The sequence below is a fragment of the Gymnogyps californianus genome, chromosome 1, assembly GCF_018139145.2.
Source record: "Gymnogyps californianus isolate 813 chromosome 1, ASM1813914v2, whole genome shotgun sequence".
Classification (NCBI taxonomy): Eukaryota; Metazoa; Chordata; class Aves; order Accipitriformes; family Cathartidae; genus Gymnogyps; species Gymnogyps californianus.
This window is the reverse complement of record NC_059471.1, coordinates 83559504-83576720: the sequence shown is the minus strand read 5'-3', so window position 1 is coordinate 83576720 and position 17217 is coordinate 83559504. Positions and strand designations below refer to the sequence as shown.

The following is a 17217-nucleotide window of genomic DNA, read 5'->3' as shown; positions in this document are numbered from 1 at the left end:
CACACTTGTTTTCAAAGATCTGTATAATGCATAGTCCAACCCCTGATGAGAAAATTCACATGATTTAACAAGTTTGCTTAAGGTTCTAGTAAGAAAGCAGGAGGTAGACCACAGGTAGTCTTTATTGCAAGCACCTAGGTGAGCCTTGTCTCTTTCCCTATCATTCTGCCTTTGGGCAAAACCAATGTTTTCCTCCATTTAAACATCATCATCTCATTAGAGTGTTAACAGCAAGGGAAATGTATCAGTCACAGGAGGCAAAATTAATGACACCAGGACAACATAGTTACCCTAAGGCTTACAAATCAAGGTGACATTTCTTGTTGGGGTGTGATGCCTTTCATTTATGAGGTTGTCTTTCTCCGGGATTTCTGTGGAGTGCATCACCCTGACTCCCTAAGTATAATCATACCCAATAAACAGAGAATTCCTTCTTCTTTAGAAGTATTCACCACAACCTAATGTACCACAGAAATTATTATGCCTATGCCACTTTTATTATTCATTGATGAAAATTCTACCTACTAAACAAACAAACAAAAAAACCTCCAAACACCAAAAAACCCACAAGGGCAGACATCTCAGGAACCTCTGAAATACAGTAATTGTATGGTACTTTGCACTGATGCAATTTGCTGGAAAAATCAGATAAAGACAAAATTATTGTTCTGCTTCATCAAGCTAAAACCAACATCCTCTGAAAATTCATCTGTCATATATAATAACTTAGCTTACTGAGAATACCATATCTCCTGGTGGGAATGTGGCAGCAGTTTTGGGTGCTTACTGTTGCATCTGAAACTCAGAATCCTGTTCTGTGATACCAATATACATTTATGATCAACAGAATACGGTTAAGAGCCACGAAGGCACTTACAGAGCCAGAGTAAGACCTGCAGAGATATTTAGGTGTCTAAATCCTTTTTAGGACTCTCCCACGGATATCACTGAGCCCAAATACTACCAAGTATCTGAGGAATATACGTGAGCAACACCACTTACGGCAATGGTATTTATAGACTGGAGGAGACACAACATGCCCTACGCAAAGCAGGCAAGAGAGAGAGGCGACGCTGAATGGCATCAGCAGGAAAGAATTACAGATAGAGGAAAGTACAATTTTTCCCTAGTTCCATCTGCCTGTTTCCAGAACTGCACATGCAGGCACACACACAAATACATATAAACAAAATGGCGTAAAGAGAACTCTTATCTTACATCAAGATTTAAGCTGCTTCCCTTCACTTGGTTAATTTGAGAAAACATCTGAGCAAAAGTACAGCCTTATGACATGATCTGGATATAAAAAGGGCATGTGAGATTCCAAAATTGAAAGGTCTTTTTCAGCAAAATACCACTGGGGCCTCACAAGACAAATACTTCAGTTATTGTCAGATCCAGGTGATTACAGAATGAGTCACAGAAAGAAAATATCTCTGGAGTAAGTACAGCTAGAGCCATCTATACATACACATTGACATAGTCTGAGGTCAAACAGTGAGTAATCAATTTCTGAAGTGGTATGTGAGTTTTCAGCTGTGGGACTATTGCTGAATGTAACAGGAGTCATGCTAGTAAAATCCTATCAACATTTCACGGAAGGAGAATCCCTGCTAAGGTGCACTTTTTTGTGCCTTAAAGCGCTTGTGAAAATTGTTGGATTGGTATGCTCCACGTTCAGTGAATGCCTTTGTCCACAGATCCAGCTCTGGAAGAGGAAGGTAAGTCTCACACTACAAAACCTCTTCAGTTCTGCATATGGCGTTACAGGACAGTCCATATGATGTGTTCATTCTTCCCTGCCTCTTTCTGCTGAGGCTGATAACAGAAATATACATTACTGTCAGCTCTGGGGTGCAGTGGGATATTTCCACATAGGTTATCTAATAGACATTGCACAAGAACAATTTTCAGGCACTATTTTATTTCACTCCACAAACCAGGAGCTCAGAAATTAAAAGCCCTTTAAACAGTTGACATGCTCCTGATTTACCCAGCTAACCTGAACTAGTCTACAAAGAATATATAGCCGTAGCAGTCACAACGGATTGTATAAATGCACTGGAGCTGGCTTTCACGTAGGTAGTTTGAGGGCTGCTACCGATGTAGTCATGGCAGGCTGGAATTCACTGGAGGCCATTAACCTCAGGCATTATAGCTTGTGCTGAGCTCTGTATCATCTCGGTGTGGCTCAGAGCACCTCTGAGCAAATTACTTGAAAGCTAACTCAGATATTTCTACACAAGCCTCAGTCACACTTGTGACTGAGTGCGGCCAGTCCCAGAGCTAAAGCCTTCCATGTGCAAATGAGTCTGTGGAAATAAATCTGAAAAACAGTAAATCAGAAATCTTATATCTGGAAACTTCCCATTGGAACTACAAGCCTACAGTGCAAAGTTACTTAGTACTTATGCCAACTTTGAAAATACTAAAATAAACGCTTTAATTCTTCATACGTCCATCGAACTATTTTTTTTTCTCTGAACTCTCCACTCTTCTTTCAAATCTTTCCATTCCAAGTCATGACAAGCATCTCACTGCAAGGCATCTCTTTCTGAAGTCTTCCTTCCTCCAATGCAATAGAGCAATGGGTAGTATTTGGGGAAGTTGAATTGTTTTCTTTTCTTATGACATGAAAAGATCCAGGCACCTACTTCTTTTCTTATCACAAAACAGTACCCACTGAAGTGAGCAAAAGAAAAGGCAGAGGGTCGCAGCCTCACTGGGAGCAGGTAGCAGAGATGTTCCTCGCACCTGATTCTGAGAAACTGCTCGGTTGTTTTGCATTAAAGAAGACAGAGCTCTTCGCTGCTGATTGGCATGAGAACGGCATAATGTGTGGAGAGGCCTGGGACACTCCTGAATGTGGTTAAATAAAAGATGGTATTACATGTCTAGTCATGAAATCTGCACCCCAGCACAGGGTCAGTCAAACTCCTCCTGGGTAATCTTATTTTTAATAATGTTTTACAAAGTCAGTGTAGCCAACTCATTTAAGAGACCGCATGGAACCACAAGATAAAAAATGTTCAGTGAGAAGAGAAGGCAGGAGGGAAGATCTACTTAATGAAAAAAAAGTATTAATAATAATATTGAAATGTTGTCAACGAGTCTAGGTTTCTGTTTTCAATCAGAATGAACTGCCTCATTCTGCTCGGCATACTCACCTCAAACATTTATTTAAGAAAAAAACAATTGGTCCTTTGTTCCTTTCTCTCTAAATATTTCTTACTTTGTTCCTTCTCTGTGATTCTGATCTTGTGCTGCAGAAATTAAGGGAAGCTCAGTTATAAGCATCAATAGGTACACTCTCAAATACAGGGCTTGGTCAATACCTCTCTCTGTGGCCACAGAGGGGCCACAGAATCGATTTTAACTCCTTTTTTTGTTCCTCAGAGCCTCGGACATTCACTGTATTTTGTAATTCTGCCAGCTTTTCCTTTAATGTCTCCATAATGTTCCTTGCTTTACTGTCAGAAGGCATATGCAGGACTTGAAGAAAAAGAGCAGTTTGGGTGACTAACATTGCTGAGCAGACATTGATTTATGGCTGCTAGGGAATTATACACCAAATGATACATGGGACACAGATGAACAATGGGATTTAGACAAATGGGATGGCTCAGGCACAGGGACAAATGACAACAGAAATGGTCAGGAGTTGGTATAGATGGCAATCCGCAACTGGTCAGAGAGACACAGACCCATATACTCACCACATCTAGCACTAATAAAATAAAATTTTCCTTTTATTTTCAAACCTTTCCCATTTTTTACCTCCTTATAGTTCAACTCATTTCTGTACAATCTGCGCAGAATAATACTTTGAAATTAATTCCTTCCTCCCGACTCTCAGCTCCAATGCTCCCATCAGCTGATCTGTTGCATGTTTAGCTCAGCCTCCTATCCCTCCCCTTCACACACCCTCTCTCCCTTTGGGATCCTCCTATATGGTCTCCCACATCCTGAATACCAAAAAGGATCTGTCTTTTAACTGCAAGACATCCTTAAGACACTTCTTGGGTGTCTTTCACCAGCAATTTTTTCAGTCATCAGTTCTTCCTATATATAAAATGGCTGGAAGAATGGGAGAGGGAATGAGAATTCTTCACCAGCCTAGAAAATAAGCATCTTATAAACTGCCTGGCTTTTTTATCAATACCAAACCAGCTCTTTGATGCAGGATGCTCACTGCATTACTGTGATGAGCATCACACGGCTTTCACATAGGCTCAGAGCTCTGCTGACATGAAGTGTGTTGCAGGATGAGGGCATCTGGCTTTTTTCTGGTTTCTACCACCAATATTGAGCAGGAGTCTTCTACAAAGTCACCCAAATGAGACTATATCCACACTGAGGATCTTATTTGGCCTGAAATGAATCTGTCCCTAATTATTTATAACTTTGATAAGTTGAAGTTTTTATTTTATTAAAAAAAAAGAGTTAAAATCTGTTTTTAACATATTATGTGTGCTTTACCTCACACAAAACACACCTCAGAAGTGTGACAAAACCAAAATTCTCAGGGGTATGGAGCCAAAGAGCTGCAAAATTATTCTCAGGAGTATAGATCCAAAGAGCTGCAAAATTCTCCCAGATGCTTATTTTTAGAATGGCTCCTATAACCAGACTGACCAAAGGCTTTTAACAACTCAAACTGCTCCATCTGATGGGATATCACTGTCTGGAAAGGAAAACTGCTGTAGTCTGAAACTCTTATGTGGAGTGGCCACATCTTCATTTTAGTTTGGCATGGGGGAGAGTATGTGCATGTGTTTATGCACAGGCAACAGGCTACATTCACATCTGGCAAAAAAGGAGTTTTTACATACCCTCCTGATTTGGGCCCATGCATGTAATTTGCATGCATCTCTTCAACAACTGCTTTAAATAGCAGTGTGAGAGTTTATAGCAGCATTCCAGTCAAAGTGTTACTGTTATTTTATTTATTATTTAGCACTAATTCTTTATTAGACATAGTAAACAGCACAAGAAGAAAGAGCAATCCTGATAGGACAGTTTTATAGCCTAAGACAAAGACATAAAGACAGCACGCATTGGGAACGTAGTCATTAGAGGCAGCCTAACACAATGAGTATCGATCTGGAAAATTTTAATCCTAGGTTTTCCCTGACTAACTATGCTGGTTTAAGAAAAGCATTTAGCCTCTTCTCAGCTATATTTTCCCAAGCACAAAAGTGAGGGAGATAACCCTTAGCCGTGTTCCTGGGATGGAGGAAGAATGAGTTTGTTCATGCAGTGTGTATCAATTGAGTATCAGTTACTACTCTTTAAGGGAAAGTGCCCACAATTCAGCTACTCACAGATGTGCCCAGTGGCTTCCATGCAGTCCTGGGCTTTGGAGACACAGAAACACGCAGGAAGGGGTCATTAGCTTTCGGAGAAGAGCATCATACCGTTACTGTGCTTCCCTGGACAGCCCACTGTTTGCTATAGCCAAAAAAATCTCAGCCCCATGACAGGTAGAAGGAGTTGCAGTCTCTGATGCTTTGGTGCATAACACCCAGGCCCTTGTGGAGGCACCCTAAGGTCCTCATATAGTTCATGGTCAGAGCATAATGCTTCAGCACAGTGGGGTACCACTTGCAGAGAGCAAATAATTTGCAATGGGCTCTTTGGGGGCCCTCCTGAAACCCTGCTTCTCAGCAAGGTTGAGGTACCTCATTCGGGATCCGCTGCTCAGACCATTCTCCAAGTCAACACATACAACTTTACTTTGAAAAATCCATCAAGAATTTCAGTCTTTCCTTCTAAAACACAGCCAGCTTTGCAGCCAATAACAAAACGTCGAGAGATTTGATGCAGAAAGAGTCTTTTCTAGGAGCTTCTACACCTACCTCAGATTGAAGGGATGCAACTTGCACCTCCTAGGCTACAAGGCTGTGGGTTTCTTGGAAAATGGGATGGAATATCTTTCACTGCCTCCTATTCAGAGGAGATGAGATTCATCCGAAAGTGTAGCTATGGTACAGCTAAATATTTAAAAAATATTTAATAGGTGCAGATAGCCTACTGAATCCAGCAAGTTGTGCAGCAAAGCACTTAAGATACAACATTTGGAGAAAGAGAGAGAAAGTGCACTCATGCACATTTGTACCTTAGTGTTTGGGGCAATTATCAGGAAGAGTGAGAGAAGTGCTGGCTCCCAATCCCTGTCCTTACAACGTTTTCTGTAACAGTTACATCAGCTGCCCCTAAGGTGTAATGGCTACAACAGTCACTTCTGTGCATCACATCAAAATGGTCAAGAGTAAAGGCTCTCCCCTCTCAGACAAGCAGCTACATTGCAAGGTTGAAAAGCCATGTTCCCCTTGTGTTTTCTCCCTGGCTTAGTGAAGTTTGAATTCTTTGCTGCAAAATGGGCCACTCAGAATCATTTATAGTCCTTTGGATCAGATACTGAACCCTTCAAGCTGAAGGGAAACTGGACCAAAAATCTTCTGTATATTGTGGAGGAAGGCAGGCCACCCATAGACACTGTTTTGTGTTTGTGGGGTTTTTTAAGTGATCACAGATCCACCCTAAGAGGAATGCTTTTCCTGTGGAATATAAGGCAGGCTCTGAGATACCTGATCCCTACAAGGAGACGGAGGTGGAGCAGTGCCTCATCAGAGAGCTGGATTTGGTGTAGCGGTGAGGTGGGTGCTAAGCGAGGCAGCCTGGGGCAGTTCCGGACACGCTCAGGAGCAGAACTGAGAGAATTTGAGGAACTTTAAAATAAAACAGTAATGCACTGGCAGTGTTACACAGCAGGTGGATCAGGGATTTCCAGGGGGTTTTGTTTGTTTGTTTGTGGACTTATATTCCATCTAAGTCCTGTTTTAAAAGCTTCCTTCTTTTATTGGTTCATGAAGCCTTTATGCTTTCACCCTTCCCAGCTGCTGACATGTAGCTGAGGCATAAAGAGTAATCAATGTGTCTTCATGCCCTTGCAATACTTGAGGATTGCTGGTAGCTGGCACAGTTCAGATAAGCCACTAGGCTGCTCTGATTTATCCCTTATAAGTAAGTGAATACTTGGTGAATGGCACTTCTCTCTCATCAACTGTACTGCTCAGATCTTGCATGGTTTCCAGAATCAGAGCCTTTATATTTTTGTAAATTTTAAGTTTTAACCATGGACTTGGTGTTTATGACATTGGCAGGTCACTCTTTATGCCAGACGTTGTGCACCCTTCATCTTATAGCTGTATCAGACCCTGTACCACCCTGTCTACATTGTTTGGGGGGCTCTTCTCTGCAGACTGTTAAAATCACCCATTTCTGTGAAAGACGGTGAAATGCGTATTTGGAAGCTGAACCATCAAACATGCGTTTTCTCATGACTCAATCGGAGATTTATATTCATATTTCCAGAGGGGAAAAAAAAGATAATGAAACTGTCTAATAAAACTGCATATCTCTGTTTTATGTATACATATTCCTAGTTACTATATCTCTGTATGTAATAGATTTGCAGTTTATAAAATTGTATATTTATAGTAAATTAAGTGTACATGTTTTTATATATTCTGTATATAAATTACATGTTTTCTAAGACAGCCAAAGCACAAGATGCTTAATGAGTGACCTAAGGGCATTGGCTTCAACTGTATAGAAAATTTAAATTTAAACATGACACTGGATGTGATAAAAACAATACAATTAAATTAGAACATGATCAAAACAATAGTGTCTCCTGCTTTGATATCAAAGGATTTTGGCTCTGCTTTGACATTAGTTTCTCATAAATTCCTTTGGCAGTTTGTGCGGCAGCAGACCAATATTCTATGACAACAGCCAAATCCATTGATATCTCTTAATTAAATCATTGGTTCTGAATAAAGGCAACACACCAATATGATACGGATTACTGCGGCTAACCTTTTAAATATAAAAGAAGACCAGGGACAGATCCTCAGCTTGGATGCCAAGCAGCATTGGTTAGCTTGTGCTTTACACTGCTGCATGCTCGCAGCCTTTCTGACTTGCTTTGGAGGTAGCTGGCTGCAGGAAGCTCAGAAAGAGATCCAGGGAATGAGCAAAGAGCTAAGCAGCGCAGATAATCAGTGGGGCTGCTTGAGCTTGCTGTCTGGCCCCATTTGTCTAGAAGCCTAGTCGTAACCTAACTAGCCATGCAACTCCCCCAGCCTACTCATGTTCTGGGAAAGAACCTGAAATTAAAGGAAGAAGGGAAGAAGGACAAGTTCCATAGCCCTCTTCACCAGCAGTTTTAAAAGTAACACAATCAAAAGGATCCTTGCATAATTGCGGTAAAAAGGTTTCTGCATGAAAACGTGCATACCTAGGGCAGGGGCTGAACATCATTTCCTCAGCTACTTTTTGGTAGTTGAAGAAAAATAAAACAAAACCAAACAAACTTGATATCCTATGGGTAAGGTTCCTTGTGCAGCATCTAACTGTGCAATGAGATGTGTGTACGCAGCTTCATCTGAAAACACTCTCAAGTTGTAGACGTGTTTCAAGGCAGAAAATAAACCAGAAGCACACCTCCCTAATAATGGATGCTTGCACATCTCAAGCAACCTATATTTAGGGAGTGCAATGGCCTGGCCACATTCAAAAACTGGCCAGGTAGCCTCCCTCCTCCTACAATGAACCTTCAGCCCATGCCCTACAACGGGAATGCACCGATAGCATGCACTTCCTTACCACATGCTGTCGTGCCTGAATGGGATTTGAGTCTCCATCGGCCATGGCCCTTTGAGGCTCAAACTGTGTGGAAAATAGCCCAGTACAGGATACTCACTGCATCTGACTTCATGGCCAGTAGTTGTTAGCAACTGAAGTCTGGCTTAGGGAAGTTTGTTAACCACTGAAGAACAAATCACTGCAGCCCCGCAGCCTATCTTAGGTATGCTTTTCAACTTTTGTATGTATTTACAGGTCGTTTTTCTGACAGGTATTTATTGTGAAGTGTCACGTTTAGATTAAGCTCAAGTTCTGCAGACAGTCCCTCTTCTTAACGTGTACACTGAAGTTGCTTTTATTTATTAAGCCTGGTGCCATTAATTTCACCCTTGAATATCATTCAGTGCTTTCCATTCATGCTTTTTTAAGCATTTCATTACTGGTCAACTCAGGGGCCAAATAAGTAAGCAATGGGCTTGAACATATAGGAAAAACTGACCCTTGCTGCCAAGGAGTTAAAGTATTAAAGTGCATAAGCCATTTCCTGTAACAGTTGTCAAGCTAATTTTCAGTAAATTACTTAGTCCATGTGTTTATTATTCAGATACAAACCCACTGACTCGGCATGAAAACGACATTACACCGCTGTAATCACAGACTAATCTTTTACAACTGCAGTCACTACACTCCCAAACTGCATCCTTCTAACAAGACTTCTCTGAGTTCAGAAACAGCAGCTTTTAGGCAAGTTAATTCACACTGCATTGCACCATCCAGTGATGAGGGTAACATTAATGGCCACTGTTGCTGCATGCCTCCATGTAACTCCATAAAAATCAGAATATTCTTTAGCAAATAATGACTTGATGGGAAAGAATGCACTTAAAACATAGAATGAAATTAAATACAAAAGAAAATCACTGTCATCTTCATTGCAAACATTTTCCATACCAAAAGATAACACACTTCTGGAGCTCTTGGTGACAAACTCCCCTTCTCTCCACCCAGTGCATGACAGCTAGTCTACTACTTAAAGTATTTGGCATAAAGGACATAGCAGTGTCAATAGATAAATAGTTTTCTCTATCTGATCATTTCTAGCTTATGTTTAGATTTTAAGTGGTTTTAGAAGATGAAGGTGTTAAAAAGTGGAAATAATTTAGTAACCTCTGAAGGTCAACACCTGCGAGGAAAATCTAAATTCAAGCTGACTTTCCATCTCATGTTCTGATTAAGTTGTAGATTGATCCCTTGTATCATGGCATTGTACATAGTGCTCTTGAGGGAGCCTGAGCTGAATATACACTAATCTAAGCCACCACTTCACTGTCCCTGGTTTCTACTAGCGAGAAAAAGCATTCTTGGCTAGTGTTATAACACAGGTGCCCTATGCTGCTATTTCAGGTTTTGTTGCGGAAAGCAAAGTAGCAGTGGAGAAAGTACAAGACATCACTCTGATTTCTTGTTGTTGGTTTTTACCATTAAAAAATATAGCACTAATATTAGTCAGGTAGAAAGTACATCATGCAGGTTTCACTTTTTATTATTTTACAAAAGCCATGCTCAACTGATGTTATAATTGAAGAAGAAAGAAAGAGCAAGTCAACTCATAGGACCACGAACATATGTTTGCAGTCAACAGAAAGACTCTCAGGAACTTCAGTTAGTATTAGATTGCAGTCTTCTTATTTACATTTAAAAGTATTCCCCTCTGTGTCCTTACACAAATTATCAGCCTATTCAAATTCAGTAAAAGAAAAGTGTAAGATGAAAAAGTATGTATTAAGTATCTGACAGACAGTGACTAAAGAAAGGCAATTTTGAGAGCTGTCACTCTGGCACTTCTCTCTGGCTGTTCATCAGGGGCACAGTCCCTCTCAGTGCCTGGTCATTTTGTATGTGATCACTTGGTGTGCCAAGAAGAACCAGAAATCTGGTCCTCTGCTTTCAAATGATTGTATGAGACAGAAAGATACAAAAAAGAAAGGATCTTTCTGTATCCAGTACTGCTGTAAAAAAAATCAGATGTCAAAAACCTGTTGTTGATGTCTAAATATTTATATATTCACCTGTTGCTCTCCCACAATCTTTCTGAATTTTGTAATTCACAAGAGCAAGTTAGAGAAAAGCAGTAACTAACGATGAAATGCTTTGTCTGGATAAAACACCTTGTTCCAGTAAGTAGCATTTTCCTCTCTCTTTAGAATGCGTAGCCTTTATTCCACAAATTAATCAAATAGCTGCTATTTTCCAGTAATTCAGACTAGTCATAAAATTATATTTAATTATTGTATAATCAGTGGTATAAGATAAATGGGTTCTACTCAGTTGCCTTTCCATGAAATCAGACTTCTCTGACACTTTAAAATGCCCATGGTAGACTAGGAAAAAGCTATGTAACTGGTTTAAAGCAGAAAAAGCAAGACAAATGCATGAGTAGCGGCACAACTACCTTGATCCACAACGTCTTTGTGAAACACAGGAAACAAATATTAACCCTAGACTACGTGCAAAGCCAGATAGCAGATCCCTAGTTTAAACCATTGTTCCTGCAGACCTCTTTTATGCTTAAAAGTTCTTGCCTTAAAATACAAAAAGTGTTATAAATTAGGTAATCATTCAACATTTTGTACATCCATCCATTTATATGATTTAGAATATCAGTATTGCACAACAGCCCGTATCTGCAAAAAAGATCTCAAACAGATTAATGAATGTTAGAAACTGAAACAATTTGTATTATGGTCACAATAAAGACTCAGTACAAAAAATATCTTTATAATACTTAACTCCATGCAAGATAAATTTATTTTGACCTCTTTGCAGCTGTATTTCTTACTCTTTAAAAGGAAAAAATATGCAACTAGGACATGGGTCTGCATCATATTGACTAATAAAAATGGTGATCAGCTGACAAGGTTTTGACTGGTGATGCGAAGTTCAAAACTGCATGACTTAACTCTCTAGTTCTGAACTCTGAGATACAAAATACCCTTCAAAGAACAAGAAAACCTTTTATACCCCTCACCAGAAGACTGAGAGCTCTGGGAGAGCTCAGAGATGTGAAGTTGTGCAAAAACTGCTGCAAAGTAACATCCTGCTCTGGAAAGTGACTTAATAAAAAAATAAAAAGTAAGAAATGGCAGACTCCTGGCCATTAAGGGTTCATAGGTGTCATCAGACAGCAACTTCACTTTGGGAACACAAATCATGGGACTTGGAGGGGAGCAGTGCCTGTCAAACAGCTCAGCATGCGCCATACAACATCGTGCACACCATACATGCTCTGCCCGCTCGAACATCAGGGGAGCAAAGGTGTGAATCTATCCCCTCCTGTGTTTTTCATGAAATGGTTTTAGACACGTACTGGGGAGCAATAAAGAGCTGTCTTTAAGTTGTCCTGTGCACAAGGACTGTTACTATTCCTGGTTTTATCTGAGCCACAAGAGATGAAGCAGAATTCTTCTTTTAGTGTCCCTCCCATATAAAGGGCAGGAGTAAGTTCTTAATAATTACTACCTTGCTCAGTTCAGGCATTCTCTAAAACTTCACTGATACTCATGCAAACACACAAAATGAACATGAGAGCCTAATGCAATATTACTTACTACAAGCTAATGCGGACTGCAGTTCAGGAACTCCATAAGCACTTTTTAAACTATTCTGAAATTAAAACTCAGGACTTCCCTGACTAGAGTTTTTTAACTTGTCAAACGTTTGGATCTGAAAGTCGTACTAGGTTCCTCCTCACTTGGGCATAGGAAGCAGTCAAAAAAGGCACTTTGTTCCAAATCTTGTATTTTGCACATGTGGCTAGGAAATGATTGTTTTTCCAGTTATTATCAACTTTCATAGCACTGCTAACAAGGCTCATTACAGGAAAACATGCATTTCGGTGACCAAAGCCAATAGATATAAATGCAAAAGTACATTGGCATCAGATTTGTTAAGGAAGGAAGCATTTTATCAGTTTGCAAAGTAATCGCATTCTGAGCTTCAAATTGGCATAGAAGAGCCAGTTTGGGTGGAATTATAGGGCTCTCCAGAAATGCTAAATATTTGCAATGAAAACTTCTCTCCCAACTCCTTTCATTCAAAGCCACAAGACATTCTGTGCTCACTTCCATAGGGATTTACAGGACTACAGCAAGGAAAACTTGCTGTGAACAGTAATGGCTGCAAAAGAAGCCTCCAGTCCACAGCCTTCTTTGTGCTGGAATGGTGGTGGTGACTCTCCACAACTCAGTCCAAATTTTGGAAGAAACAGGGGGAGTCATGGAAGTGACGAACAGAATATGTTTTTTATATTTTGTAGGGATCCTGAGAAACTGGTTCTTAACATTCAGTCAACATTCGCAGGATAAAATCTGCTGTGTGCATACCTTGAGTCCTATCTCCTTACTTTGAGGAAGAAGATTTTACTTTCTTCAAGTTGAACAAAAGCATAGACCTTTTCTTCAGACAGTGCTATAAAGAAGACAACAGCTCAGCACAGAAGTGTTAAAGGTATTGTCTTCATGGCTTAAAAATTTTGGGAACAAGTCATCTCAATTGCTTTTAGTGTAGAATCTGGAAGCCCATTTACTACGTGGACTTAGTAAGGTCTTCAGAAGCAAACTCTGACAGCTCTCCTAGTCCTCCCCATGGATCAACTGATCTCCATGACACTATCACACTGGAAAACTGAAGTTATTGAAAAGAGAATCAGAACCCAGAGGTAAAACCCTCAAACCTATAATTTGACCAAAACTCAATCAATTAATTAAACACAAGACTTAAAAAAACTTACCTTTAAAATTTGGTCTGATTCTAGCATCATACCCCGATGTCCTTCCCATCAATTTGTCCAAAAAATCTGAAGGAGACAGGGTCTGTGAGGGGGATTTTCCAGATCTTGAATCATGTTCTTTACAGAAAGTCGTCCTAAATAAATTATTAGCCACCATTAGCTAATATTTAGCTTGTATTGTATTCAAGTTATGGAGAAATTATAGCACTAAATAAAATTGTCTCAATTCAGTGCATGTAGCAATTAATATTTTTATAGAACAATATAGTTTATTTTTCATCTGAGAACTTTATTAAAGAAATAAAGATGAGCTTAAGGTAGTATGCATGGACACAATTTGTTATTCAGAAAGAAACTTCAGCTTTAAAAAAAAAATTATTACTGCTTTAAGACTTTAGAAGATTCAATTTACTCTTCATCTTAATGTGTAGAGCAATCTTACAGGGACTTTGATATCCTATTTCATATCATTACTTTAATTCCATGTATACTATTAAAACTATATGTTAACACTCGTTTAAGGTGGTCTTAAACTTCCAAACAATAGCTGATAACACTCACCAAGCAATGCTGAAAAACTTTGGTTTTGTTAATGTTGGGAAGGATATAGATGCAAAAAAATGTTTTTTACAGATGCTACCCAACAAAGATTTAAATCATGCTAGTGAATGTCTGGATTCTTTCCCAACATGGCAAAAAGGGTTCCAGAGTCAGTCACATCTGATCTTAGGGGGTTTTTACCAATGAACATCGAGTAATAAAATTTATCAGTCTTATCACCAGCTGGTATTTATATGCAAGCTCTTAGAACACATCTTTGTTTTCAGGATTTAGAAGCCAACTTCTGGTACCATATCATGCATGCGAAACGCTGTGTACATAGCCTATTACGTATTGCAAGCACATTATATATTGCAGAGAAAGAGAATTTAGGAGTTCCCCATGGTTGTTCCCTAGGGAAAAAGAAACTAGAATGAAATGGTCATATTTGGTGTGTAGAGGCACAGATTTCATCATAAAGCGTTATCTTCGTTCTTAAATAACCAATTTCATTGTATCTATGTTTCAACATAATCTTTGAGCTATATTAAAAGTAATTCTATGACTGTGTCTTCTTAAACACTCTCTGTTTATACATTTGCCCAAAGGGAACCACTCAGCTTCAGGAGTGTTTCATGGGGTTTTTTGGTGCATCTATACACACGTATAAACAAATTAGAGATACATGTGAGCATCTGAAATGAGAAGTAAATATCAAATCCTTTATCCTTTTACAAAAGCACCAGAATTATTAAAAGGCAAGGTGATAGTAAATTCTTGTGGTGTGATTCCCCACGTTTTTTCAGATTCCATTTACAGGGGGAGGTTGCTTCTTTTTGCTTTTGTCGATGACATGGTACCATTACAAAATATCTTTAATTTTTAATACATAATAGATGATATTCCCCACTTAAACACTAAAAACACTAAGATAATAAAAACTGGAAAACTAATCCAGTGCACTTATTTGGGATGTTCTTATACAAATTACTTTTGTTTTCATTCAGAGCCCACTAGTTATGAGTTGCGCCGTGATCCCAGACTCACGAATATAAACACTATTTCACTCTGTCACTGTATATATACCTCATTATTCATATAAAAACACTTTATATGTGTACATGTAGATACACAGCAGCATACAGTATAATAATGAATCTCAGCTAAAATGGTGTTTTGGTTAATAAGACTGACCTGTTTGCTTTGTACTGCAAAAACCAAAAAAAAAGCGAAAAGCTTCGTACCGCTGAAGCAAAAGCTCATGAAATGTTAAAAAAAATTTGGAAACAACAATCATATGTACTGGTACTTTAAGTGAGCACAATACTGGTCTGATCCAGGGTTTTCCCAAAATCAGAGGGCTGGTTCTCTAATTTCAAATAACTACATCCCTGACAAAACTGGTTCAATCATTTCCAAAGCTTGAAGAGGAGGGAACCAAAGCAACTTCCTAAACAACCTCCGGTGGGAGCAGAGAATTTGCATTTCGGAAGAAAAGCTGAAGAAAATGTTTTCAGCTATATTGATACTCAGTGAAAAAAAATGTCTTTGAATCAGAGAAATGGAAAATAGATCACCCAAACTTGAGATTTGGGGGGGGGGGGGTGTTGTTACCAAGCAACGAGTCTCTGAGTGTAAAAGGGATAGCCTATATAGAATGAACATGAAATACTCTCAAATATAGCAAACAAACTAGGTTAATGTGACGTAGTATCTTTATAGTTATGATTTCCACAACCTTTTGACAAAAATCATCACATAGAGTCGTATCACCTACCTGAAGTGGTTTGTCTCTAAGAAAAATGCAAACAAGGTTGTCAAAATTTTCACTAGCTGCCGGTTCATTCCTCCTGCTTTCTGTGATGATTTGGAAAATATCCCAGAAACGATTCCAGAGAGATGCAGGGAAAAAGTAAGCTGGTGCTGCCTAGATTCCCAAATTCAGCAATAATTTAATTTTCTTGACAATCAGGAAGAGAAGGTCTGGATCTCTACAAACTGGGGGTAAAAAAGAAGTGCCAGTCCTTGGAATCATGGTCAGGTCAAGCCTAGGCTCATCTCCAGCAGCCAGCACAAAAAAGACAAAGCATCAGACCTGGTCGTTCCCCCGCCTCGCTTTTGGTGATGGAGGACAAAAAAAAAAAAAAAAAAAAAGGAAAAGAAAAAGAAAGAAAGAAAAAAAGGAAAGGAAAAGAAGAGGAAACCCAACTATGCGAGGAGCATCACGCAAAAGGGAATAGCGCTGCGAGCAGTTCTGTTGCCGGTATGTTTTATTCCCCTTGGGCTTTGAAAATTAGTATTTATGATGGGTGGTGGGGCTACTGGGTCGGTCTGCTTTTCCCCTCTTTGGGCAGGGAGGCGTCGGCGCTGCCGAGGAGGGAGGGAGGGAGGGAGGGGAGAGCTGGAGGGCTGGAGCCGGGGCCGGAGCGGGCGGGGGCCGCGGGGAACCCCGGCGCCTGTGCTGGAATGAGGCAGGCGGGAGCGCACCGCGCTAGAAATTCAGCGCTCGGACAGCTCCGCGCCCGCCGCTGCGCATGCGCCTCACGGCGGCGGGCTGGGGCGGGGGGGCGCAGGCGGCGAGTGCGTGCGTCTGTGTCCGCGTGTGCGCGCCCGCGGGGTGTCTGCGGGGTGTGGGGCGGTTGCGGGGGGGGGGGTTGTGTGTGTGGGGGGTGTCTCCGTGTCTCTGTGGGGTGTGTTTGCGGGGGGTGCGTGTATCTGCGTGGAAGGCGTGCGGTGTGTTTTCTGCGAGTGGGGATGCGCGGGTGCGTTTGCTTGGGGGTGCTTCGGGAGGGGGTGGGGTGTGTTTCCGCGTGGCGTGGGGGCGTATGCGTGTGTGCGGTGTGTGGCGTGTTTCTGAGCGGGGGGCGGTGTGTTGCGGGGGGTTGTGCGTGAGGGGGCGTCTCTGCGTGCGTTGGGGCGTGTGGGGGGTGTATCTGCGCGGTGCGTGGGAGTCGCTGCGTGGGGGTGTGTGAGGGGCTGTCTGTGCGTGCCATGTCTTTGTCAGTGGGATCGCGCGTGTGGCTGTGGGAGGTGGGGGCGTGGGGGCGGCGGGGAGGGGGGGGGGGGGCGTGTGCGCGCACACGCCGCTGGAGGCGCTGCCCCCGCCCGGTGCCGCAGCCCGCCGCCGGGGACAGGGGCTGCCGTCGCCGCCGCCGCCGCCCGCGGGCCCCTCGCCCGGCCGCCACCGCCTGCCGCCGGACGGGCGGGCAGGAGGACGCCATGTCGCGCCCCTCAGG

General features: G+C 41.2%; 1 protein-coding gene across 2 annotated transcripts in view; it reads right to left on the bottom strand.

The window, feature by feature from the left end:
- The window catches only part of GLRA2 (glycine receptor alpha 2), a 135363-nt gene extending 119537 nt beyond the window's left edge, over window positions 1-15826 (bottom strand). For both annotated transcript variants that reach the window (XM_050905870.1, XM_050905878.1), the window contains exons 1-2: window positions 15759-15826; window positions 13442-13575 (exon numbers count right to left, since the gene is read on the bottom strand). In XM_050905870.1, coding sequence (XP_050761827.1) covers window positions 13442-13575; window positions 15759-15826 — 202 coding nt within the window. The remainder of the gene's footprint in view (window positions 1-13441; window positions 13576-15758) is intronic.
- Window positions 15827-17217: the final 1391 nt, after the last annotated feature.